General features: G+C 36.4%; 1 protein-coding gene across 1 annotated transcript in view; it reads left to right on the plus strand.

Moving 5' to 3' along the window:
• Positions 1-25,518, plus strand: part of ARHGAP42 (Rho GTPase activating protein 42) — a 277,264-nt gene that overhangs the window by 147,586 nt on the left and 104,160 nt on the right. The window contains 1 exon segment of the mRNA XM_021679062.2: positions 2,365-2,436. Within this exon segment, the coding sequence (XP_021534737.1) occupies positions 2,365-2,436 (72 nt within the window).

Raw genomic sequence — 25,518 nt, forward strand, 5'->3', positions numbered from 1 at the left:
CCTCATCAATGTGCTTGGCATGTACATAAGTACCTAGTGATTGGATATGGGAGAGCCAAGGCCATCTGTCTTTCAGGACTTTTATGGGAAAATACCTTCTCATAATGTGCGCATAGATACACTTCAGTCAAAGGGTAATATTGTAGATTCAGATACAGAAGTCTATTCAGTAGGTAAATACAGAATGAGATTAATTATCTATATCAGTTTGGAGGTATTAAAAGCTATAAATTTTGAGCACTATTAATATCAATATTAAGACACTGAAATAAGTGTTTTACATTCATTATCTTAGTCTTTAGAACCAAGTTAAGTTGTGGGGTAGGTGTTGCAGCTGATGATCAGAATGGTTAAACAGCAGCTTGTAGAAATAGGCCCCAATTTAAACCCAGGTAGTCTTGATTTTAAATATATGTACTTGTGCTAGGCATATCATCTTTTTTTTTAATTATGTTATGTTAATCACCATACATTACATCATTAGTTTTTGATGTAGTGTTCCATGATTCATTGTTTATTGCATATCATCTTATTCAACATCCTTATTATTGGAGTTTTTACCACTTGAGAAATATCTCCCTGTTTAAATTCACTAACTTTAAATATATTAGATCATGCTTGTTTCCAGCATAACATAAACATTCAGTAAATGTTAGCCTTTATTGTTATCATTTTTCCAAATTACACATGAGTGTTCATGACATTGTCTTTCACCTTATGCAAATCTTAAGTTTAAAAGCAGATGTGTGTGCGTGCGTGTGTGTGTGTGTGTGCATGCATGCACGGGTGTTTGCGTGTGTTTATGTATTTTGGGGTTTCATGAGGGCAAAGAAGATGTAGAGCGTGAGAATTAAAAGTGAGCTACTTTGCTACTTTCCAATCATCTCTCTCTAGAAAGATGCATTCACAGTGTATCTGGAGGGATGCCTATCTGAGCTCACAAATGGGTATTAGGTGATGGAGGTCAGAGGTATCTACAGTCTGTTGTTGATGTCTTAGAAAGGATTTTGAGTATTGATCTACTTTATATGTCTTTATATAAGGAGTTTAAGTCCTCTCTTCAAGATCTGTCATTATTTTTCTGCGAATTAGAGAATGATAATCATGGAAGGCACTAACACTCTAGTTTTTATTTTTGTGTATACTATCTTTGTGCATGTAGATATGGAATTTGAGAAATAAAACTTGACTAGAGAATAGTAAGTTCAGTGAAAATAAGTGAAAGTAAAACACTTTCATTGAAATTTTAGAGTTTTGATATAATTTTAGACTTACATTAAAATTGTAAGAATGATATAAGGAACTCCTATATATTATTCAACCTATTTTAAAAGAGTTATATATTTTAAAAAATAGGGTTTTCTCTTCATCTTAGCATTTGCTAATTATATAATAGATCATATTATCACAGTGGTAAACTATAAATTTTGTTTGTTAACTATAAATATCCCTTCAGTTTTATTGAGATATCATGGACATATAATATTGTGTAAGTTTAAGGTGCATAGGTTGACTTGATACATGTATATATTGCAAAATGATTACCATCAGGGCATTAGCTAACACTTCCATGCTGTCACATAATTACCATTTTTTGTGTGTGTTGAGAACATTTAAGATCTTATGTTTAATTTTAGTGATTTCTAAAGGTTTTTTCAGTTGAAGATTTCCTCCCAGCATACTGTTTTTCTTAGAAATGTCTGTCTCTTGCATTCAGTTCCTGGCTCCCACAATGAAAACTCCTTCTTCACAATATTCTCACAGATCCAAATTAAAATATTTATCTGTTTTAAAGTGTTAGTAAATCCCAATTTGGAGCTTAGGGCTAAAATACTGTTCATTGAAATGAAATCAGGTACTATTATAATAGGGTTGGAAATATATGAACATTCAGGCAAATCCCAAGTGTAAGAAATCTAATTAAGTAGAAAAAAATGAGCCTTATTTTATTTGCAGCTGTAGAATAACATTATAGTGACAAATAGAAGAGCTTTATATGGCTCAATTTTAAAATGATGCTTAAATTGACTGCATTATACCAGTGTAATTAAAGGTATTTGTAATTTAATATCTGTTATTTCTTAGTTACATCTTAGAATATGAAATTAAATTTCAGACTAGGATCTGAACATGTGTACTTGTCCATTATTCACATTATTGTTGGAATTAAGTGAAATAATTTGTGAAAACAACCTTATAAAACAGAAAATACTATACAACATGCAAGGTATTTTTATTTCATTTGTAGAAGCCAACAAGAGAACAAAAGCTGTTTACTGAAGTATGTTGAATAAAGGAGCTATCTGTTTTTTAATATTTGCATGAAATTATACAGAAGTTAATGTAATTCATTTTTAATTTCAGATTCAAAACGCTAATGATGTATTAATTGCTCCACTTGAGAAATTTCGCAAAGAACAGATAGGTGCAGCAAAAGTAAGTGTTATATTTTATTATTCTTCAGATATCCTCCTGATAATTAAAGATGACATACTTTCAGATGTTAACATTTTTGAAATTAGAATGACCTTTTAAAAAATTCTGTACATCACTTTTAACTTTTGCACAGAGCCTATTACAAAGATTGGAATTCTTTTAAACATAAAGGATATTCTTCTACTGAATAGAGAAAGTCAGCATGTTATAAGTGAGTTCCTTCCATCCCAACAATTGTAGGAAATTAACTATTTTAAAGAGCATGAAATTAAGGTAAAATTGAGGAGCTTTTTCCCTAACCATACAAAATAAAAATTAGGTATAGGGTATATTGAAAACTCAGGCAGTAATCATAAAATAACTTTTATTATTTTTTTGGTATTTTTTCATTATTAATAAAAATATGTTTGTGAGGGGCGCCTGGGTGGCATAGTTGGTTAGGTGTCCCCCTCGTGGTTTCAGCTCAGGTCATGATTTCAGGGTCCTGAGATCAAGCCCTGTGTTGGGCTTCATGCATGGAGTATGTTTGGGAATCTTTCTCCTTCTCCCTCTGCCCCTCCTGCTCATGCCCTGTCTTTCAAATAAATAAGTCTTTAAAAAATGTGTCTGTGAAATAACTTTTGACATGTTTCTCAAGACTTTGCATTAATGCTTAATTGATTATGGACCAATTAAAATTACCCTGAGCCTAATAATTTTTGAAATTGCATCTTCTTTCTTGGGTCTACACTTTACCTGGTCAACATTAGGACATAAAATTTAGGGTTTCCAAAACAGAAATCATCATCTCCCATCCTTCCTCCATCTTTTCTCTATTTTGATTTTCCATTTAGTCAATGATCTACCCCTTCCCCATTTGAGCAGTGTTGTTTATTCTATTGCAGAATTATTTTTCCTCCTTTCCTCCTTCCCCTTACATCTGAAATATTGAAATCACTTACTAGTTGGTCTCCACACACCTGAATCTTAATCAGTTAACATGTTTTTGCTGTCTTCATCATTCTTCAGTGATGAAGTTTTCAGTGGTTCTCCTTGAGAGACACTTTGATTCTGATAATGAAAGCTTTCCAGCTTTTCACAGTGTGCCCATTTGCTATATTTCAGCACAACTCCCCATTCAGGCACATTGTCTTCTCACAGTCTCTCTTTATACCCTGACTAGGTCTATGGCTTTGCCCCAATTTCTCTCTCCCTGGAATATTTTTTGCCGTTCGCTTGTTGAAATCCTGGTAGCTCTCCATGGCCTCATTCATACCCCAGCACTAGAAAGAAGCCTTCCTCATATTTGTTCCCCTTCCAGAACTGATTATCTTTCTTATAGAATCGGGCATTTTTTTTGCTTATTTACTGTAAAAAGCTAGCACAGTCTGTCTTGAATTAGTTTTATGTGCATTTCTCTACAAATTATAAGCCATTATCAAGTTAGGGACTAAACCAGAACATTTTTTATGTTAATTAATTCAGCCAACATTTATCAATATCATGGCTGTCGCACTTTTGGCAAGCATGGTGTTTGATAAGATTAAGGGATACAGTTGTAAACAAGACAGGCTTGCTTGCTGTTGTGTCCCTTATTATCTCTTGTGGAAAGCAGACTCCAGAGTGATTACAAATGCACTGAGGATTGTGATTCAAGAGTAAAGAGTGCTTTGTGAGAGTATAATTAATAAAACTGACTTTGTCCAGAGAACCAGGAAACACCTTCTGGAGGAAGTATTGATTAAACAGCGAACTAAATGATAAAGAAATAGCTAGAAATAGGGGTTCAGGGGCAGGAAGGGAAAAACCTTTCATATTCCCAAAGAGGGAACACAGTGGGTATGAATAAAGGCCTTAAAGGAGGATAGAGCCTAGCATTTTAGAAGAAAAACATCCAGGATGTTAGGAATATAGAGGACAGTGGAGACAAAGGGCATGTGCCCAGCTTTATTAATGATCTGTGGTATTTTGCTCCTTATTCTGAGGGCACTGACAAGCCAAAGAAAAGTTGTAGCTAGAGGAGTGATACTTGCTTTTTATTTTATTTTGTTTTGTTTTATATTTTTATGTTTGCATTTTAGATGTTGCATGTCATGCTGGGATTGGAGGGGTAGGACTGCTTTGGGAAACCAATTTGGAGGCTCTTGGATAGTAACTTTAGATTCAGAAGGTGATAGTGGCTGTGGAGACAAAGGGATGTATTTCAGAGGTAAAATGGGAGAGGTAGGAAATGGGTTACATACTGGGAGGTAAGGAACAGGACATTTCAGGGTTTACTCTTTGGGTCCTGGGTTGTATACTGGGTGATTTTTGGAGTGACTTACTGAGATAGGCAACATTTATGTTTGGGTGGCAAAAATGGTGAGTTTGCTTTTAGACATAATGAGTTTGAAGTTCCTCCAAGACACCCAAGTGGAGATGTTGAGTTGGCACGTGTATATTCAGATCTGAATTAGAAATACACATTTGGGAATTATTGCCTTCTAGTTAGTAATTAAAATCATGGGAGGTAAAATTAGATTTTTTTCTGGGAAAGAATAGAATGAGAAGAGGACCTAGGTTCTGTATAATATGAGAATTTAACATTTGATGTTTTGGGAGAGAAAAACAGGACAGAGAAGGAGGTTGAGAAGGAAGGGCAGAAGTAGGAAGAAAATAAAAATGTTCAATGTGTTCAGAGCAAGGAAAAGTTTTTTCAAGAATAGTAGTAGCTAGGGGCGCCTGGGTGGCTTAGTCGTTAAGTGTCTGCCTTCGGCTCAGGTCATGATCCCAGGGTCCTGGGATCGAGCCCCGCATTGGGCTTCCTGCTCAGCGGGAAGCCTGCTTCTCCCTCTCCCACTCCCCCTGCTTGTGTTCCCTCTCTTGCTGTGTCTCTCTCTGTCAAATAATTAAATAAAATTAAAAAAAAGAATAGTAGTATCTAATCTTTATTTACAACTATAATTTTAGGGGTTTTCACTGAACTATTACATCTGTGACTTAATTAGGTTCTTCTAAGCAACCCGTGTGGTGAGTATTGGTGTTACACCTGCTTTCACAATGAGGAAAATGATGAAGTGACCTCAACAGATCACAGAGCTAGGAAGTCAAACTATGTTTCTGAAATTAAGGAATTTTACTTTACTTTACTTTAGAGCCCCAATTTACAATGTCTCACTTCAATGATATTTTTTAAAATTGAAGAGCTTTGTGGGGCACCTGAGTGGCTCAGTTGGTTAAGCGTCCAACTCGTGGTTTTGGCTCAGGTCATGATCTCAGGGTCCTGGGATCGAGCCCTGTGTGGGGGCTCTATGCTCAGTGGGGAGTTGGCTTCAGTATTGTCTTTCCCTCTGCCTCTCCTCCTGCTTGCGCACATGCTCAATCTCTCTCTCTCTCTCAAATAAATAAAAACCTTTAATAAAAAAAATTAAAGAGCTCTGTGAAAAAGTCTTTAGTACAGAATATTCCAAGTGTTATGGTCCATCTAAAATAGTAGATTTTACATGTGTATGGATTATTCCTATTTAAAGTTTTAAGTTAGCTATAGTTAAAATAACATGCATAATTACACCCATTTTATTTTATTTTATTTTTATTTTTTATTTTATTATTATCATTTTATTTTTTAAATATCTCAGTTGCTGGGCATATCAGCTGAGAACATACACAGTATACTATGCCTTTGCCTAGTCATTGGGGGAGGTATTTTAAACTTGCTGTTATAAATGAGTTCAAATGAAATCTTGAACCTAAATGTTATTGCACTTGGCCTTTTGGTTGCGGTAATTCTGTGTACTTCATCTGCCTGATGCTCTTAGTTCTAAATTGTTTGTAAGCTGCTAAGTAGTCCTTGTTCAATAAAGTGAATAAAAACCAGGTATTTTCTTCTGAAATACATGTATGGGTCAGTTTTATTTTGGTATTGCAGAAATATCATGGTGGAAATGAAAATATTTGAAGGTGTTTATTTTTTTCTATTGCTTTATTCCTTGTTTTACCTATGTATTTTCTTGGTAAATAGAGTTAATTCTCCAAATGACACTCTGCTGCTTTTTACAGTCTGTAAAGTAGAGGTTTTGAGCAAGGGTGTTCAGGCTAATGAGTTAGCTGGAAAACAAGAGTGTCAGTTACGTGTAGACTCTTCCACTGCAGTCAATGACCTCTTCAGCTTGAGCCAAGTAGAAAATGCTGAGTCTAAGTAGCCCAACTCCTTCACAACCATGTGATCCTATTTAACTGAAGTGGACAAGGTCTATTGACCGCAAACATTTCCTTTGTAGTTTGTTCCATGGACTTTGAGACACCTGATACTTTGCTGTATGAGTTACAGTTGTGGAGAACAAGCACCATTGAGAACCATTAGCAAAGATGAATGATGGGGGTTGCTGAACTAAAGGATAGAGGAGGTGGTTCCTATTTTTTGAATAGATAAAATTATAAACAGTTGCAAAAGTGTATTTCTGTAGAGGTTCATAGTGTGCTGGTAGATGCAGAATGGAATTGTTTGCAGGCCTGACATATGGGTCAGACTATAGAATTGAATGTTTGGTTTCTTTAATTTGTATCCTGTTACACTGAGGATTTCAATTCTAAAAATGAGGAGAGAATAGTTATCCAGAATGATTAATGCAAACTAAAATTTTCACAATAGAAATATATCCAGAGCAGCATTATAACAGAGCAAAATGGATTATAACTTGTTTGTACACTTTTTGTATAAATTGACAACTATATTTAATTGCATAAAAAAAAAAAAAAAACTCCTCCTTGTCCCCAGGGAGAATCCATTTTAAGTCCTATCTACACCTGTTATTACATAAATGGCAGACTCTAAAATATAAGTAGTGCTCCGTATCTGAGTTCCTACTCAAAGACAGATACATTAAGAGAAATAGTGTAAACATACATACATACATACCAGTCTGTTACATATTTTAAGTGATGGAACTGACTTTCAGGAGACCAAGGACTCATTTTCCGCATATAAACAGACTGAGCAGCTGGTTATTGGCACAGTGAGGATTAGAACTCAGTTCCTCAGATCAGTAGTGTTTTGACTCCTCCACTGCTGTTCTTTAGAGTACTCTTTTGTGAAATATTTTATTTTTCTTACCTTTAGCAAACATGATTCAATGAGAAATGTATCTAAATTATAAAGATTTTTCAAGTATGCCCACTTTATGTTTCAAAGTTGTCCACTTTGAATCAAGCCTAGTTAATGTATTTCGTATTTCGTTTGATTTTTAATTTTCCTCAGCACACAGTAGACACTTAATACTGACTTATTTCAGTAGAGGTAAGAGACTTGAGAAATACTGCCCATAAAAGACATTTTCATTTCTATGGGAAATGTTTTTCAAGACTGGTTTTCATTTTTAAGTAGACCTTAATAGAAATCATATGAATATTGTTCTGTGGTTTTAATAGAAAAATAAACAATATGATATTAGTCATTTCACAATAGGACTTGATTTTGTTTATGTTGGTTTTTTTTTTTAAAGATTTTATTTATTTGACAGAAACACAGCCAGAGAGGGAACACAAGCAGGGGGAGTGCGAGAGGGAGGAGCAGGCTTCCCGCTGAGCAGGGAGCCCGATGTGGGGCTCGATCCCAGGAGCCTGGGATCATGACCTGAGCCGAAGGCAGACGCTTACGACTGAGCCACCCAGGCGCCCCTATGTTGGTTTTATGTTGAAGACTGTAATGGAACCCGATGATTCTTGTCCCTTTGTTTTCTCCATAGTAGAGTTTGGTTCTGTCTCTGAGCATTTATTATTTTTAAACATGTCTTGCATATATAATTATTTTAGCATGTACTATCTAAAATTTATGGAGAATTATGGTTAATTTGTTACAGTCTTAGATTTCTATCATGCAAAAAAATGGCTTCAGTCTAATTTGCTGTCTCAAATATACAAATGACTTAGAGAATCTAGAAGGATTACAGATACTTTAGTTATTCCAAATTAAAAAGTTTTTGCCACTTGACTGAGTTATTAATCTAATTTAATGGGTATACATTGGACTCATGATGGGAACAATCTAAAAAAATTGTGGTTTATAGCGTAGAGTATGGAGTTAGTAGATCACCTTACTTTTCCTCCAGTTGTCAAGAAGTTCTACAGAGGATGGTCAGGATTGGTTTTTCATGTCCTGCTGATGCCTGCTGAGCTGAGTCTTTCCTGGACAGATGTTCTGTGGGGCTGAATTTTCAGGGCAAATTATAAACCATTTGATAGTTGTTTTGAAACTACTTATAATTCTCTTTATTGTACTTTCTATCATTAGAACCTATTATATGGGGTTTGAGAATTGTTGATTTTTGTTATTTGGTCTTTTTTAAAACAATAATAATAATAATAAAACAGTAATAACAATAATAATAATAATACCCTTCATAATAGTTAACCAAGTACTGCTTTACTTGAGACTCATTTAATCCTCTCATCCAGCATATTAGATAGGAAAACTGTTAAACGCATTTTGTAGATGAATAAGCTGAGTTGCAGAGAAGTTAAGCAAATGGGCTGAGGTCATGTAGCTAGTAAGGAGTATATTCATTTTTTAAACAGGAATGAGATAAAACCTATACAGTTGTTTAGTAGGACCACTACATGTTTGATGCTCAAGAAATATTAATTCCTTTATTCTTAAAGAAGGAAAATTGGCTGGTTAGCTCATTTGGAGAGTAGGATAATGTCTTATAATTTACCAGCAAGTTCTACAGAGTCATGCAAACTTGAGATCAAAACCTGACACATAATACTCAGGAACTGTGAACTTGGGTAAATTACATTTTTTTACCTTTCCCCCTCTAAAAAAATGGAGACAATAATAGGACCATCTTCATAGGATTGATGTGATAGTGTAATTTGACATTTCACATAAATTTCTTCACATAATTTCTTCTACATAGTAAGCACTAAGATGTCAGTTGCTCTTATAGTTCATCATTAGTATTCATGTTATATATTTTCTGTTAGTAGTAATCAAAGTATTTCAGTAAAAACAAGGTCATTGTTCATGTAGTTTAGTTTGCCTTATTTTGTTTTACAGGCAGACAAAGCAGTGTCGATTCGTTGAATGTTAAATGCGGTTCACAGGGTTACCAAGCTAGAGGGCCTTACCTGGACGTTACTTATAATTTATAACACTCAGTTCTACAAAGTAGGAAGTTAGGAAGTATCATTTTCCACAGGACTAACTTGACACCCAGAAAGATCAAGAAGCATTGCCAACAATCCAGAGGTACGCATGTGCTTTAGCTGGGGACTCAAGTCCAAGCCTCCTGCTCTCTAATTCAGTAATTTGGGCAGCATGCTGTACCTGCCTTTATCATGGGAATGTAAATGCATTTTTTTGATAGTTTATTGTGTGTTTTATCATCCTTACAACAACTTGTGGGGTGAGAATTAGTTCTAATTGACCCCATTGCCACCACTAGAAAAACAAACCACATCACATTTCCTGGGGATGGGTGAGTCAGTAGTAGTCTCTCTACTTGGCAGGTGGTGCCATTCAGTGTCTGTACATGTTTCAAAAATTGCTGAGATATCATGTTTTTTACATTTCAGAGCTTGCTGGTCCATTAGAGAAGCTGAGCCTCCCATAGTTAGACTTCTGGATAGGGACATAACCTTAAAGGCATTCTGCTGAACAACTCAATCAATATATATTTATTACATCATTATGTGTTAAATGTATATGCATGTTTATATACATACATAGATCATTATAACTGTTAAGTGGCTGTTATGTGCTCAGACAGGAAGATAAACTCTTGTGCTATAATTTGATTATAATAAATTGAAGGTAAGATTATCACTTTTCTTCCTCCTGATTCTCCTTATGTTGATGCCTAAAGACTGATACTTAGGAAACATTTTAAGCATCCCCCAAAATTGTATTTTTACAAAAGATCCTTATGCTAGTTTTTTAAAGATTTATTTACTTATTTGAGAGAGAACTTGAGGGAGCGTGAATGGGGGGGGGGCAGAAGGAGAAGGGAAAGGGAAAGAATATCAAGTGGACTGACTCCCCACAGAGTGTGGAGCCCAATGTGGGGCTTGATCTCAGGACCCTGAGACCATGACTTGAGCTGAAATCCAAACTGAGCCACCCAGGAGTCCCCCCTTTTGCTAAATTTTAGGTCAAATATATAGCTTATTACATTTTAATGACAAGTGCCCTACATAAATAGTAATTGATGAAATGCAGTAGAGCCTCCCTCCCTAATCATTGTTAAAATTGACACTGAGAGTTCTAGAGAGCGAACCCTTGTTATTCAATATAACTTACTCATTCTTCGCTGGTCAGCCTTCTTGGGTAAGAATTAAGCCTGTTTCCATATAATGAAGTCTTTTCTGTAGGAAATCCAGTTACTTAAAGTTAATTTGGTAGAAGGAGAAACTCCAAATAACTAATGAAAATTTTTAGGTCTCTTGACTTCAGTGGGGACAACAGTGAGAGTTCAGAAGCTCCACATGGAGCATCTCCCTGAGGAAATGTCCCCTGTGTACTTTATATCTTCTCTAGAAAACAAGGTGGTTTCCTTGGTTCAACAGTTGGAGTTTTTATCTGTAGATAAATTCTTTTCCTCTACCACGTCTACTGGCTGCCCCTATTGCAGAATAATTTGCTACATGAGAATTTATGCTTCTATTTATTATACACATTGCTATTTTTACTTACACCATCTTTGTTCGTGATCCCTGCCTTTCCAGTTGTCCTTGAGGTGGTTGGGAAACTATCAGTGATTTTTTTTTTTTTTCAAATTTAAATGGTTAGAAATTTTCTGAAACACTTAGGAATCTTCATATTGATTTCTTTTTCTTTTTTTTTTAAAGATTTTATTTATTTATTTGACAGAGAGAGACACAGCAAGAGAGGGAACACAAGCAGGGGGAGTGGGAGAGGGAGAAGCAGGCTTCCCGCTGAGCAGGGAGCCCGATGTGGGGCTCAATCCCAGGACCCTGGGATCATGACCTGAGTCGAAGGCAGACGCTTAACGACTGAGCCACCCAGACGCCCCCTTCATATTGATTTCTGTGGGAAACTCAACACAATAAAATTGCAAAACATTTTATTTCACACTTGTATTTTAGAATTCAAAGCAAGTTGCAGATATAAACAGAATTATATTTCAAGCATCAGGAATAGGTGGGTTTGTAGTACATGTCGTTTGATGTTAACTGAGGAGCTCTGATAAAATGACTACCCTCTGTGTGTAATACCCTCCTGTGTTTAATATTATACTGTAATAGTTGCTTGTTTATTGAGAAAACACACAAAAATTCCAGAGCTTATTATCACCCCAATACACACCTTCTTTCCTAGAAGAAGGGAAAGGGAGAAAGATGAAGGATTTTCCAAATAATTTTTATAGAATACTAATTTTTGTGCCTTATAATCTATTCTTTAGGGTTGTTGCAAATGAATTATGTCAGCATTTGAATTTTAATGGTGTTTTATTGGGCTGTTTTTATTGCCCTCACCTATATTTTATGTATATCAAATTGGAATTAAAACTTTATATAGTACACATTGAAGTAATTGGAAACGTTCTAAAGACTATAAATCAATGAGTTAATGTTTAGGAAGCTTTGATAGATTTAAAAATTATGAAGAACTTCAGACTACTTTCTCTGTATTCAACCTTTTGTTGTATCTGAAATACAGAAAACTTTCATATCTAGTCCAGCAAAAAACAAACAAACAAACATGTACTTAGTACCCATTGTCAAAGTTGCTAGGGTCAGTATCAGGAAGCATCTGCATTTGCTGAACATTCCTGTTATATATAGTTATTTTTAATAGGACATTGTTTCAACTTATCAAACTCTTGTTTTCTGTTAACAGCTTCAGTTTTTAAGTGTTCTTGTTAAAATTTAGCAGTGAAAACTGAACTTGAAGCCCTAAAGGGTGTCTGGTTTCTACCACATTAAAAAAATATATATCAGTAGTGACCTATAAAATTACTTACCTTTTCATTGTTCATGTCACATTGTTTACTCAAATCAAAATAAAATCTCAGCAGCAATCAAGGTAGAGCACTTTGATTCCATGCTTGCATAGTAGACTATGGATTTGATGGTGAGACTTTTGCTATGTTTCAATTACTTCATTCCAAAGTAATGAGATATTTTGTCATCTATACTTTATCATCTAATAACAGGTTCTCCTCTACTACTTAATCCTCCTTCCCTGTCTCTGAGTCATTAGAAAGTTGATTAGCATGCCATCATGCTTCTGAAGTTATTGATACAAAAACATTCAACTAGACAATGTTGATCTGCTTTGTCAGACATGGTGTGAAGTCTAGGGACACAAAAATAAAATGTGATGCCTGCATTCAGGGAACTAACAGTATAGCAAAAGAAGTCACAGAGAAATAGATAATTATGATGAAATGGAATTAATGGTATATCTGAAATACACCCATAGTATTTACAAGCACAGTGGAAGGAACAGTTTATTCTTTAACCAAGCAGAGGTTGGCAAAGACTTCTGTGATGTTCTGGCACCAGCAAGTGCAATGTAATGGCTAGCAGAAACCTTCCAGTTAGTGCAAGTGATAAACAACATCCCAAACAAAAGAGAAGAGTCATAATGGTGTAAAATAATTGTGATGTGGCTTAGAAACTTGATATATTCCGGTGTGATTAGAGCTGTTGCTTTTGGTCTCCCCCCCCGGCCCCCAACATGAACCACATTAAGAAATGCATTTCACATCGTAATTCAATGAATACATGTGCTAACGTACTTCTGTTACTACATGTGATATAATCTGGTATTTTCGATTATATTCTACTCTCATCTATTTCATTCAAACAAGTTCTAGTTATAACTCATGAAACTGGTTGTATAACCCACCAATGTCATAACCCATAATATGAATAAATATTGGGCCATAGCTTACATGCCAATATAAATGGAAGGTGAAGGCAAATTAGTGAGAAATGAGGCAGGAAATACTCAGCTGAGGCAGAATAATGGAGAGTTTTGTGCTGCTACTAAGGAGCGTTGTGTGTTTTGTTTTGTTTTTTGTTTTTGTTTTTTTTTTTTGGTTAACAAAAATCATGGTAATGATGAACAGGATATAATAGATATTGATCATACATGTCAGATGTATTCTAGGCAGCTCACATATATTTATTTCATCTTTACAACAACTCTATGAGGTAGGGGCTATTATTTTCGATCTCTTCTTACCAGTGAGTACACTTCAGCCACAGAGAGAATAATGTGATTTGTTAAGGAATAGGCAGCTGGTAAATGACAAAGCACAGGGATTGAACCCAGGCAGTCTATCTCTACCATGCTCCTAACCACGATACTTTACTCATATGGCAGATACGATACTCATGTGCGCAGTCTTGGTCTGTATTTTAAGAAGATAACTTAGGAGCACTGTGAAAGGCTGGAGTCTGAGAAACTAGCTGTCAGCCCATAATTCATCAATAGTTGGATTAGAATGTTTATGAAATTTTTTTCTACCACCAGTTTTAAATAGTTTGAAAAATTAAGAGAAAAATATTTTGTGTTGTGAAAATTATGTGAAGTCAGATTTCAGTGCCCATAAATAAAGCTTTATTAGAAGACAGCGTTGCCCATTTGTTTGTGTTTCTCTATGGTGGCTCTCATCCTACAACAGCAGAATTGAATAGCAATGGTGTCAGAGACCATGTGGCCCACAAAGCATAAAGGGGCCCCTTGCAGAAAGAATTTTCCAATGCCTAGTCTAAGTCCTGAAACAAATTTCATTTTTAACCTCTGCGGTCTTTTAGGTCTTCATGCAAATGTGGTATTAGACTTAATAAAGTGAGCTTGAGGACTTGGCTTCTTAGATTAGAAAACCACAGAATTTATTGTAAGATAAAATTGGGTGTGACTTTGAACAGATTAGTGGCTAAAAGTCATAAACACCAAGATTTTTTTATTTCAAGCATATATATCTTCCTCGGAATCTTTTATCTTTGATGCCAAATATATATTCTCAGTTTAGAACTATGGTTTTTTGCATATAGCAACTTAGAAAAAGATGAATCCCTTTTACCTCTGAAGTAGAATATTTCTAAATAATTAAGAAATGGCCAAGTAAAAACCACTTTACAGTGCTTGCTTTTGTTGAGGTTTCAAATCGCAACTGGAACTGCTAAATATGTGGACAGCCTTCCTCCCAACAGTGTTATTTTTAAGTAAGAATGTGGTACATCTCATCATACATTTAAATTTCTTTTGTTTGTGTGCACCATTTTATAACTACACAAAAGCAGCCATTAGTAATGGGCAACATTATTTGGTGTTTTGGGATTGTACGATAAGGTGACTCATTTGGTAACCAAAATTATTGAAATTTGTGAATATGTTCGTAAAGACTGGGCACTAGATAACAAGAATGTTTGCAACTGGACACATACATTGAGAGAAATAAGGTAAGGCCTACCATTTTTATGCACACTAATAAACAGCTTTCACTGACTTTATCAATAGGTTTTGCTTAATACAGACAGCTTCTTATGCTTCTGCTTTTAGAGTAGATTTTGTGTCGTTCTCTTCTGTATCCAGTCAGTAATAATATGAAGCCAAACTGAATGCTCTCCAGAGACCATGCAGCCCACGCTTGCCTTGAGATCCTGGTGATTTACTGACTCCAAGTTGGAGAGATGACCTCTACAATTACTGGAGAAACCCAGGGAGAAGTGAAGTGAGCTCACTGTAGAAAGATTTCAAGCATTGAAAAAACTTGCCTTATTTGGTAAATGTGGTTAACTGGTCCCAGCTGGTAATGCTGGTGAGCTCATTGTGAGATGTATTGTCCCTTTAAGCCAAATTCTTGAATTTTTTTATCTGTTAGAATTAAAGTGCCAAGTGGTATTTGTTTAGTTTTTATTGATGTGCCATGGACTAAAATCTGAAAGGACAGTATTCCCTTTTGAAAATTAAGCTCAAATGCATTGATACTTTGAAAATTTTCTATATGTATTTTCTGATCTATTATGTTGTCTACTTAGCCTTTGGGAAGTTTTGGTTTTAATTTATTCCTCAAAGAACAAGACTCCTTTGGGAAATAAATTCATATGTACTGTGGGGCTTAACTATAATACTCACATTAGAATTTTAGGATGGAATCTCTTAATTATGTTTTCTTTAATTACCAAATAGCACTTGATGTTTAGAAAAGAAAGATTGTAGCTTCTCATGGATTCTCCTTAAAATTCCTACTTCAGGTTTGGTTGTATTCTGAGTTTGGCTTTTCAGGGAGTATTTTGGTTTGGAGGAAAAAGCACAGATTTTGAGTCAAACAGACCTTGGTTTTGACTCCTGGCTGTGTCATGTGTGAACTTGATGACTTCAGGACAGTTACTTAACTTTCATGCCAGTAAAAGGTGATACCTATTCTTCCTAGGATTTGTGAGAGTTAATGTATATGTGGAGGTGCCTTGTACAAAAATGATACTTAAAAGATGTCAATTCCCCATTCATTCTATTCCAGCAGTGGACTAATTGCAGCTTTTCCTTAGCCTCACTTTTAAACTCTCTTTTGGATAATATTTATAGAACCTGGCTGATTCTCTCTGCCCTATCATTAATTTTCCGTGTGGTAGCAAGAGAGACTGTGTTCTCCATATCTTTATCATTCAAAATGTAGTTTATCAGCACCAACTGGGAGTTTATTAGCAATACAGAATCTTCGGTCCCACTCCAGACTTACTGAATTAGTATCTTCATTTTAACAAGATCTCTAGTTGATTCAAATGCACAGTGGAGTTTGAAAAGTACTGCTATGTATCACTTCATTGGGCTCCTCAGCTCTAATTAGTGTGACCCTTTCTGTGTTGGAGATTATCCCTGAGTTTGAAATAGTTGAATGACCTCAGAGAGGTGTGACCCAGGAGAGGAATGTGAAAGAAATATTTCTTTCCCCTTCTGTGCTCACCTGTCAATTCTGTGCATATATGAACTTCTCTCACTGTACCAGCATCTTCTCTGACTAGATTGTAATAGTAAACTCCTTCAGAGAAAGATATTCTTTTCTTTTTTTATTTTGGGTAAAGATAGTGCTCATGAGTGTTGCTGTGTGTTTCTTGGGGCACAAGATCACAGACTGGTATCAGTATTCCTTTTTGGCTGATTCCCATCTTCCACCTTATTAGTTTCCTATCTACTTTCCACTTATATTTCTATCAGGCTTTGAGCTGATGAATTCTGTTTGGTTTTAATTCCTTTCCTCCTGCTAGATATACTATAGTAGCCTTCTGTTGATAATGACTTCTTCCTCCTCTCTTTTAGCTTCTTTATGCATCCTTCAGATCTCCTTCATCTTTTACAGTTTCCTTTCTGTTCTCATTTTGGTTTTTGGTAAAAAGTCTTTGGCAGAGGGATTAAAATCTACAACAAAATTTTTTGGGCTCAAGTTACAAGATCTCTTAGCCTGGGACCTGTGGGTTTTAGCAGTCACTGAACCTTTGTTCTGCTCAGCACACAGCCTTTGAGTTTGGCTCTAATTTATCTTTCTACATGTCTATGTTCATCTCTCAACTGAGCTCTTAGAAGACAAGATTCTGTATTCATTTTGATACCTCCTACTGCCTGACACAGAGTAACACAGTATAAATATTGGTATTGATATATCATGTCTCTTTGCGCATTAATAGCAAAATTCCAAAGACTGAAGGGGCTGGATGCTGATTTGGGAAGCTGCATAAAGAAGAATATTAATAAAAACACTTAGACGAGAAAAAGGGACAGGTTTAATCATTGGGGTCTAGAAGAAGGACAGTAGGAATCTTTGTGCGGTGCTTGAATAACCCCAGAGGTGAGTTTGGTTCTCAGGCTACCATATATTTTTTAGAAATAATATCTATGATAGTTTATCATGTCTGGACAATTTTGAACATTTTGATGCTAGTAAAAACCCTTAGGACAACAATCTGTGCAGTTAGTTTTTCATCCTCAAAGTTCATCTTATGAGCAGTGCTAACCTTAAGCATAATTAGAATGAGAACTCAGTAGATATTTCTCCCACTTTGATTTCATTCACTTGTAAAACATGGTCATGCCATGCATGTGGTCTTCCCCATATATCCTCATTATAGGATATAATGTACAGTTGCTTAGTGTCTTGATCATAACATAAAACCTACCAACCTGGGATTGGTATCATTTGGTTTTTTTTAGTTACTGTAAATTGTTCAAGTTATCATTTCAGCAAAATTTATAACAGTAGTAATTAAAACTTAAAACTTCTTTTTTAAAAAAAGGGGCACCTGGGTGGCTTAGTCGTTAAGCATCTGCCTTCTGCTCAGGTCATGATCCCGGGGTCCTGGGATCAAGCCCCGCATAGGGCTCCCTGCTCAGCGGCAGAAGGCCTGCTTCTCCCTCTCCCACTCCCCCTGCTTGTGTTCCCTCTCTCGCTGTGTCTCTCTCTGTCAAATAAATAAATAAAATTCTTAAAAAAAAAAATTCTTTTAAAGGCAGTAAGGTTTCTGTTGTTGATGGTGGTGGTTTAACATAAGCCACATCAGTCCTTTTGCTCTGTTGTCCTCAAAAATCCAGTCCAAGGCTTTGGGTAGCACTCTTTCTTTGACTCTGTTGTATTTGTTTTCAGGTTCAGCTTCATTTAGAAGCTAGGAATTTATTTTTGTAGATGATCTTATAAGCCTAATAAACTCAAAAGATGTTGAAAGGAATCATTTGCTACTAGTTAGCAGATTGGTCCAAATATGTTACCTAGAAGCCAAAATGGAAACATTTGTTGATGAAGTCACAAAAACAAAGTGTCATTGGTGAAACAAAAAAGCTATAGCACTTTGCCTGCTATTTAATTCAGGTTCTGTCTCCCTACCTCTCTTAATTTATTTTCTGTTAAGACTTTACTATAGGTAAATTTATCATTCATATTTCAGGATATTTCTAAATCCTTCCTGGGCATTGTCCTCTGGAGAACTAATAACCAGACAAAGGAATTTCTGGATTCAGGGGAGATGTGGAGTTTTTGTAGGGTACAAAGTGAGCTAAATTCTACTGGAAGCCCACACCCCAGTAAGAATGCTAAAAGCAGTGAATCTTGGAAATGCCAAAGTGGGTAGAGAGCCTGGGTGGCTGTACAGAAGTGAAAAATTGGAAATTTTTGGATTGCATATCATTTGGACTCTACAAGTGTCCTTGTAGATTCAAATCCAACCAGTTCTTCCTGTCTGGTCCTTCCTGACCATGAGCCTGAGATATGGGTGCACAAGTGGCTTGTCTCAGAAAATATTTCCTTCTTCACTGGGTATGTGGTAGATACCCAGTTGCCAGATTAGATCAGGCAGCACCCAAAGATGACCTCATCTACATATGAGGCAGAATTTATTAAATAATGGATTTGGGATGTGGATTCTGATAGACTCCAAAGACTCCCTCCTCTTCTGCTATGCCCTGTGGTACTAGCTTGAGAAAAATAAACAACCATTTTCCCTTCATGCCTGACAGGGCATAAATCAAGGTAAACAGTCTAAAGATCGGGTCCTCTGATTTCATCAACTCAGTTGCAGCCAGAGATTTTTGGGAACCAAGTGTATTGGTAATGTTACATTGAATTGATTTCCTATAGAGTCTTACAGGCTGATTCTTCTGAGGCATGGAGGCAAATGAGAACAGATAGCACTCTACTGACATGTATTTTTTTTTTTTTACACACCACCAAGCAGTTGATTCTTATATTACCTGGAGAATAGTGTGCGACCCCACAGATTAAGCATTCAGTCCTACACACCCATCCCCCCAATCCCCACCTTCAGATGCCAGTCACAAGTCCAGTGCCACCTATACTTAGGACCTACGGGCTATAGATTGGAGCTTCTCGTGACTCCTGCCTTGGATTTGATTAATTTACTGGAGCAGCTCACAGAACTCAGAAACACATTTTACTTATTAGACCACCAGTTTATTGTAAAAGGATTTAACTCAGGAACAGCCAAATGGAAGAGATGTATAGGGCAAGGGATATGGGAAGGGGTGTGAATCTGCCATATTCTCCCAGGACCTCCATGTGTTCACCATTGTAGAAGCTTTCCAAACCTCATCTTTGTGTGGTATTTATGGAGGTTTCATTACATAGGCACAATTGATTAAATGATTGGCCATTGGTGATTTAATTTAGTTTCCAGGCCCTCTCCCCTCCCTGTAGGTTGTGGTGGGGACAAGAGGGTAGGACTGAAAATTTCAATCCTATAATCACATGGGTGGTTTCACTGGCAACCAGCCTTCCTCCTTGGGGGCTTTGCAAAAGTTGCCTTATTAACATAAACTCAGGTATGATTGAAGTGGTCTTATTATGAATATCAAGACATATTTAGCATTCTTAGGAAATTTCAAGGTAGTTTTAGGAGCTCTGTGCCCAGAAACGGGGTGTGGAGACCAAATATGGATTTATTATTATAAGACGGTATCGCAATTCTCAACCACGCAAAAGAAAGCATTACCAAAAACATGGCTTAATGCTTAATTGTAATTCCAAGAAAATATTTCATAGGGCATTTATTCACAGATGAATCAGAAACAAAAGTCTGTGTAGCCCATAGCAGGTTTCTTTTATTTTCCTGTCCTTTTTTCTCCTCCCCCTCATCTCTCTGTTGCTCCTATTTGAATATAGTCTTCAGATCATTAGGTCTAAAAACATTTATTAACCTTCTACATGGCAGATAGACATTTTTCTTATTCCTAGAGGTACAAAGATGGGTAAGCCATAGGACAAAACTCGAAGTCAGCAACTATTGATGGGTAAAATAGAGACTCTTTGTTTATGTATATTGCATGATAAATGCTGAGTTAGAGGTATATGTAGATACAAAGTTCTTTGAGGACACAAAAGGGCACTTGATCTAATGTGGAAGTCCAGTCTCTGAAAAGGTGATGGTGGAAGTGTCTTGATGGATGAGTGAGAGTTAGCCAGAGGAAGAAGGATTTTTCTGGCAGAACAAAGAGCAGAGGCAAAGCAAGCAAAAGATTATAATGGTATGTGGGAAGAACTTCAGGAATGTTGGTATTACTAGAGCATAAGATAGGGAGTTGGAAGTGTGGGGGTTAAGACCAAAGACAGATGGAAGTGCTGCATTCTGAAAGGCCTTCTTTGCTTTGCTAAGAGGTTTAGACTTTGTTCTTTAGGTTTGGGGAACCATTTTCCTAGGGGCACATGATAGAAAGAACTGTGTTTTAGATTAATTATTCTAACTAAAATATGGATAACAGAAGAAGGACCAACACCTGCAAGGAAGACCAGGTAAGTATTAATTAGTTTAGCTGGGAGACATCAAAGTCCAAAATGATTGCATTAATTTTGAAATATATTTTAAAACTTTCTTCTACTTCTGTATTTTGGATGAAAAAATCATAGGTAGGACCTGTGGATGTAGATTTTTTTTTTAAAAGATTTTATTTATTTATTCATTAGAGAGAGAGGCAGAGGGAGAAGCAGGCTCCCTGTTCGAGCCTGATGCGGAACTCAATCCCAGGACCCTGGGATCATGACCTGAGCTGAAGGCAGCCGCTTAACTTACTGAGACACCCAGGCGCCCTAGATGTAGATGTTTAAGGAAAAGGAGGAGTCAGAAAGATTGGCAGGTTTCCTGATCTCAGTTCATGGAATAACCATAAAAATGTCCTGATTTTTTCTGGCTAGAAACCTTTGTCATTTTTTATGCCTGCCACCACCCCTCATGTCCATACAGCCACCAAGTCATGAAAGATTTATTAAATTGGTATGTTTGTACTTATTCCTGTACTGTCTTATTTCAGGTCCCAATTATCTCTTACTTGTCTTCCCCTCTCAAATGCTTCCTTTATTCTGCTACCAGAGGAATCTCCCTTAAAATAAGTCTGATCTTTCTCTGTCTCAACATCCCTCCCAGTAAAAAATCTCTGAATAATGTAAATATAAAGTGTCTAGAGTCTAAAACTTCTTAGGATGTACAGAAGTGTTTGGCAGCCATTAATTTATCTCCCAACTTGCTTTTTGGGTTTTAGCCCATGTCTTGATTTACATTGATCGTGAGCTGGTCACCACTGCCTGACTGATATATATGATTATTTTTGTTTTGCTTGTCTCTTCCCTACACTAGACTATGAGGGCCTCCAGAATAGGCAGTATATATCTTATTCATGTATGGGCCTTGGTGTCCTGAGTACTTAGTATCATTGAATAAATCAGGGTTTTGGGGAGAAGGGTAACCTTTCTCAGATGATCCCCAGAGGAAGGCACTAAAAAGAAAAATACATAGTAAAATGTCCTGAACCAAAAGCCCTATGTAATATGGACAGAGACACTGGATGAGTTGCAACAATCTAAGTACCTTGAAAGATAAGGCTTTCACTTTATGTATTTTGGAACTAGCACTGTTGGGGCAGGCTAGCTATGCCCTGGGAGTAGAATGTTCTGAAAACAGATGCTTTGACTGGTAGCTCCTTATCTGTATCACATTTTAACCAATAACAGTCTGCTTCTTGAATATTTTATTTGCTAATTGATCAGTTATACTGATTCAAGTTCAAAAAAGTGGTGCTGTAGGCTTAACTCTAATTCACACTGCAAAATCTGGTGTTTAGGCCTATATATCTAGAAAGCATAATAAAAAGAAGCCATCTTTGTAAATATGAATGGAACTATGTGTGATATCTGTCTGGAACCAAATGAGGAATGTGACATTCATGAAGAAGACCTTACAGCAGCTTCTAGAAAAGTGTTAGTATGTCAGGTTTCAGTCAGTCATCATAATTCTTAAGTACTGTCAATTAGCTATTGATTTCTGTCTGCCCTTAGAAGCATATTTTATTTCTGGGTTTCCAGATATAGTCTGTGACTAAGCTCTCAGGAAGAAGTTCTCTGGTTTACTTGGTCACATTTGTTGTTATTACCTCATGTCTACCAGCATAGTCAGGTATACTGAGTAGTTTAAAAATTGTTCTTATGACTAGCCTAAATATCTCTGACTCAGTCCATTTCCTTTTATTTCCTCAACTGGAGATGGAGAAAAGGTGGTCACCATGTGACACACTTGTATTTTATTTATTTATTATTTTTTTTAAAGATTTTATTTATTTATTTGACAGAGAGAGACACAGCGAGAGAGGGAACACAAGCAGGGGGAGCGGGAGAGGGAGAAGCAGGCTTCCCGCCGAACAGGGAGCCTGATGCGGGGCTCGATCCCAGGATCCTGGGACTATGACCTGAGCCGAAGGCAGAAGCTTAACAACTGAGCCACCCAGGCGCCCTACACTTGTATTTTAAAAGCAACTAAAAGAACTTGTAACTTATTTCCTTCACCTTAGATTTCCCTCCTGGTGCTCATCATATGTTCACCGCAATGCTGGGAACATTTGAATAGTATGATTTCCAAGGAGAGTTGAGAGATCATTTTATGATAAATGACAGAATCCTTATTCAACCAACATGGCTCTTTAGAAAAACATTTAAGGGTGTGTGTGTGTGTGTGTGTGTGTGTGTGTGCTTAAGGGATTAAATTAGGGCTTTTTGAGTCTTTGGGTTTTAAATTTCATCTTTATATTATTATAAATTAATTTTATTCAGATGTTCCTAGTCTGTGATTGAAGTTGGGCTACATGATATGGAGAGAGAATATTTGAACTATAGGAAAGAACAAAAAACTTCTATTCTTAGCCTTTGCATTAAAATGAACTTTCTATTTAACTTTAGAGTATTGTTAATGATATATAAAATAGATTAAGTTGGGCTAAAACTTTCCTTTTCATTTACTTGAAATAGACCACAATGAATGACCAACAGGCCATACATAGATAAGGTGAGAAAAAACTCAGTATCACAAATAATTGACAAATAGTACAAATGGTTACTCTATTCAGTTTAATTAACTGAAAAGAAAACTAATATATCCATTAATATAAAATTTATCTTCCATTGAGAGATCAATGTCTTTGGAGATATCTTTAAATCTATGAAAATCACAATACCTAAATATTTATTTTTATTGTTTGGTTTCTTTTAATAGTTGGAAGAAAGAATAATACAGATTATTGGTAATAATTAATTTTACATTTCTTGTGACTACAGAACTAAGTTTTTAAGAATTATTTTGCTGGAGTGCCTGGGTGGCTTAGTGGGCTAAGCGTCTGACTCTTGATTTCAGCTCAGGTCATGATCTCAGGGTCGTGAGATCGAGCCCTACTGCACTGGATATATAGCCTACTTAAGAGTCTAATTCTCCCTCTGCGCCCCCACCCCCAGATAATTACTTTTGCTAATTCTACTTGGTAAATTTCCTAGTAAAGAATAACCGTATTTCTTAAATCAAGCACTATGCACAGTTGATGGAAAAATTTATTTTAGCCTTCCTCATTGTTCATTTTCACAACCTGATTGTTTTGAATCTTAAAACTGGATTAAGATTGTCATTAAAAGCACTTGTTAACTATTTCTTGGGAAATAATGAATCACGTCATGACGAGTAGTTAAGCACACATTTTATTAACCAAAGTCTGTTTTTTTATGTTTTTTTTAATAATATAAGAAAGAATCATTGTTTAAATGTGACAGTTTTGAATTTTAGAATGGTTGTATTTCAGTGAAAATAAAGACTTTTCAGTCATCCACATTTCTTTTATATTCTGAAGAAATGTCTAAATGTATTCTGCCAAATAGTCCTTTAGTATATTTCAGTTTAAGAGAGTTAGGTGTGACCAGCCCTTGCTTATTTGGCCTAATCATTAACATAGACTAGACTTCAGTGAGCTGAAGGGATGGTAATGTTGGTAACTTCACAGGAGACAAGATAGTGACTCTAGACTACACGGACTGCATTTCCCAAGTGTTCCTATTATTTTTTCTATAACAAAGGGACTTCTTGATTATAAAGCAGCAGTGATATGTAGCTAATTAAACTTCAGGCACAAACAGCACTGAGTGTTGAAATTGTACAGTAGAGTAAAATTTTTTAAAAATGTATTTTTTGTGAATGAAAATTGTGCTTCGTTCTTAAGTTTGTGGCTTAAACCATGAGACTTGAAAGTCGCCAGGTGGTGGCACAACTATCATGACAGGGCGCCTGGGTGGCTCAGTCGGTTAAGCGACTGCCTTCGGCTCAGGTCATGATCCTGGAGTCCCTGGATCGAGTCCCACATCGGGCTCCCTGCTCGGCGGGGAGTCTGCTTCTCCCTCTGCCCCTCCCCCCTCCCATGTGCTCTCTCTCTCATTCTCTCTCTCTCAAATAAATAAATAAAATCTTAAAAAAACAAAACAAAACTATCATGACAGTTTTCAGAAGCAGCAACCTTCAGGGAATTCTCTCTTTCCTTTAAGCTTTTCATGATTCTCATTAGTTCATGTGAAATTTTGAAAAACTTAGTAAGACAAACAAGCAGCTCAGATTGTACTGACTGAAAGTGCCAGAGTAGATACTTCTTACAATCTCCACCTTCCTGACTGTTCATATTTATCTTATTGCAGCAGTGACCAACCCTCTAAGGTATTTCTCGGGGTGGCTATGTAGGGAAAAGCTTATGTGAGCAACTCCAGAGAAACAGTCATGTTTGTGCTTTAAGTCATCAACTACTTCTTTATGCTGTACTTGCTTCCAGAATGTTTAACTTGAAGTTGTGGAATCCAAATCTTTTATATATGGCAGAGAAGGTGACTAAGATCCCAGAGTGGTTAAGTGTCCAGGGTAGTACAACTAGTAATAAAACCCAGAGGATAGCTATGACTGACAGTGTTTACAGAATTGGCTGATTTTAAGTCATTCATTCGGCAGTTACACAACGGACCTCTTTTATGTGGGAGGTGCCACCCTAGTTTATAGTCTAGTCCGGGATTCTTCATCCTCAACACTGTTAATATGTTGGGTTGAATCAATCAAAACCAATGTCTGTCTGTCTCTGTCTCTATCTCTTTGTTTCTCTCTCATCTTTATAGTGGGGAGCCCTTCAGTCTGCTTATGCAGATTAGACCTTATACAGAAATACCTGCAATAGTAAGTTTTCTCCTGGAACTATCCTTTTAAAAGCACAACTCTTGGGGCACCTGGGTGGCTTAGTCAGTTAAGCGTCTGCCTTTGGCTCAGGTCATGATCCCAGGGTCCTGGGATCCCCTGAACATGGAGCCTGTTCTC

The sequence above is a fragment of the Neomonachus schauinslandi genome, chromosome 11 (genome assembly GCF_002201575.2).
Source record: "Neomonachus schauinslandi chromosome 11, ASM220157v2, whole genome shotgun sequence".
Classification (NCBI taxonomy): domain Eukaryota; kingdom Metazoa; phylum Chordata; class Mammalia; order Carnivora; family Phocidae; genus Neomonachus; species Neomonachus schauinslandi.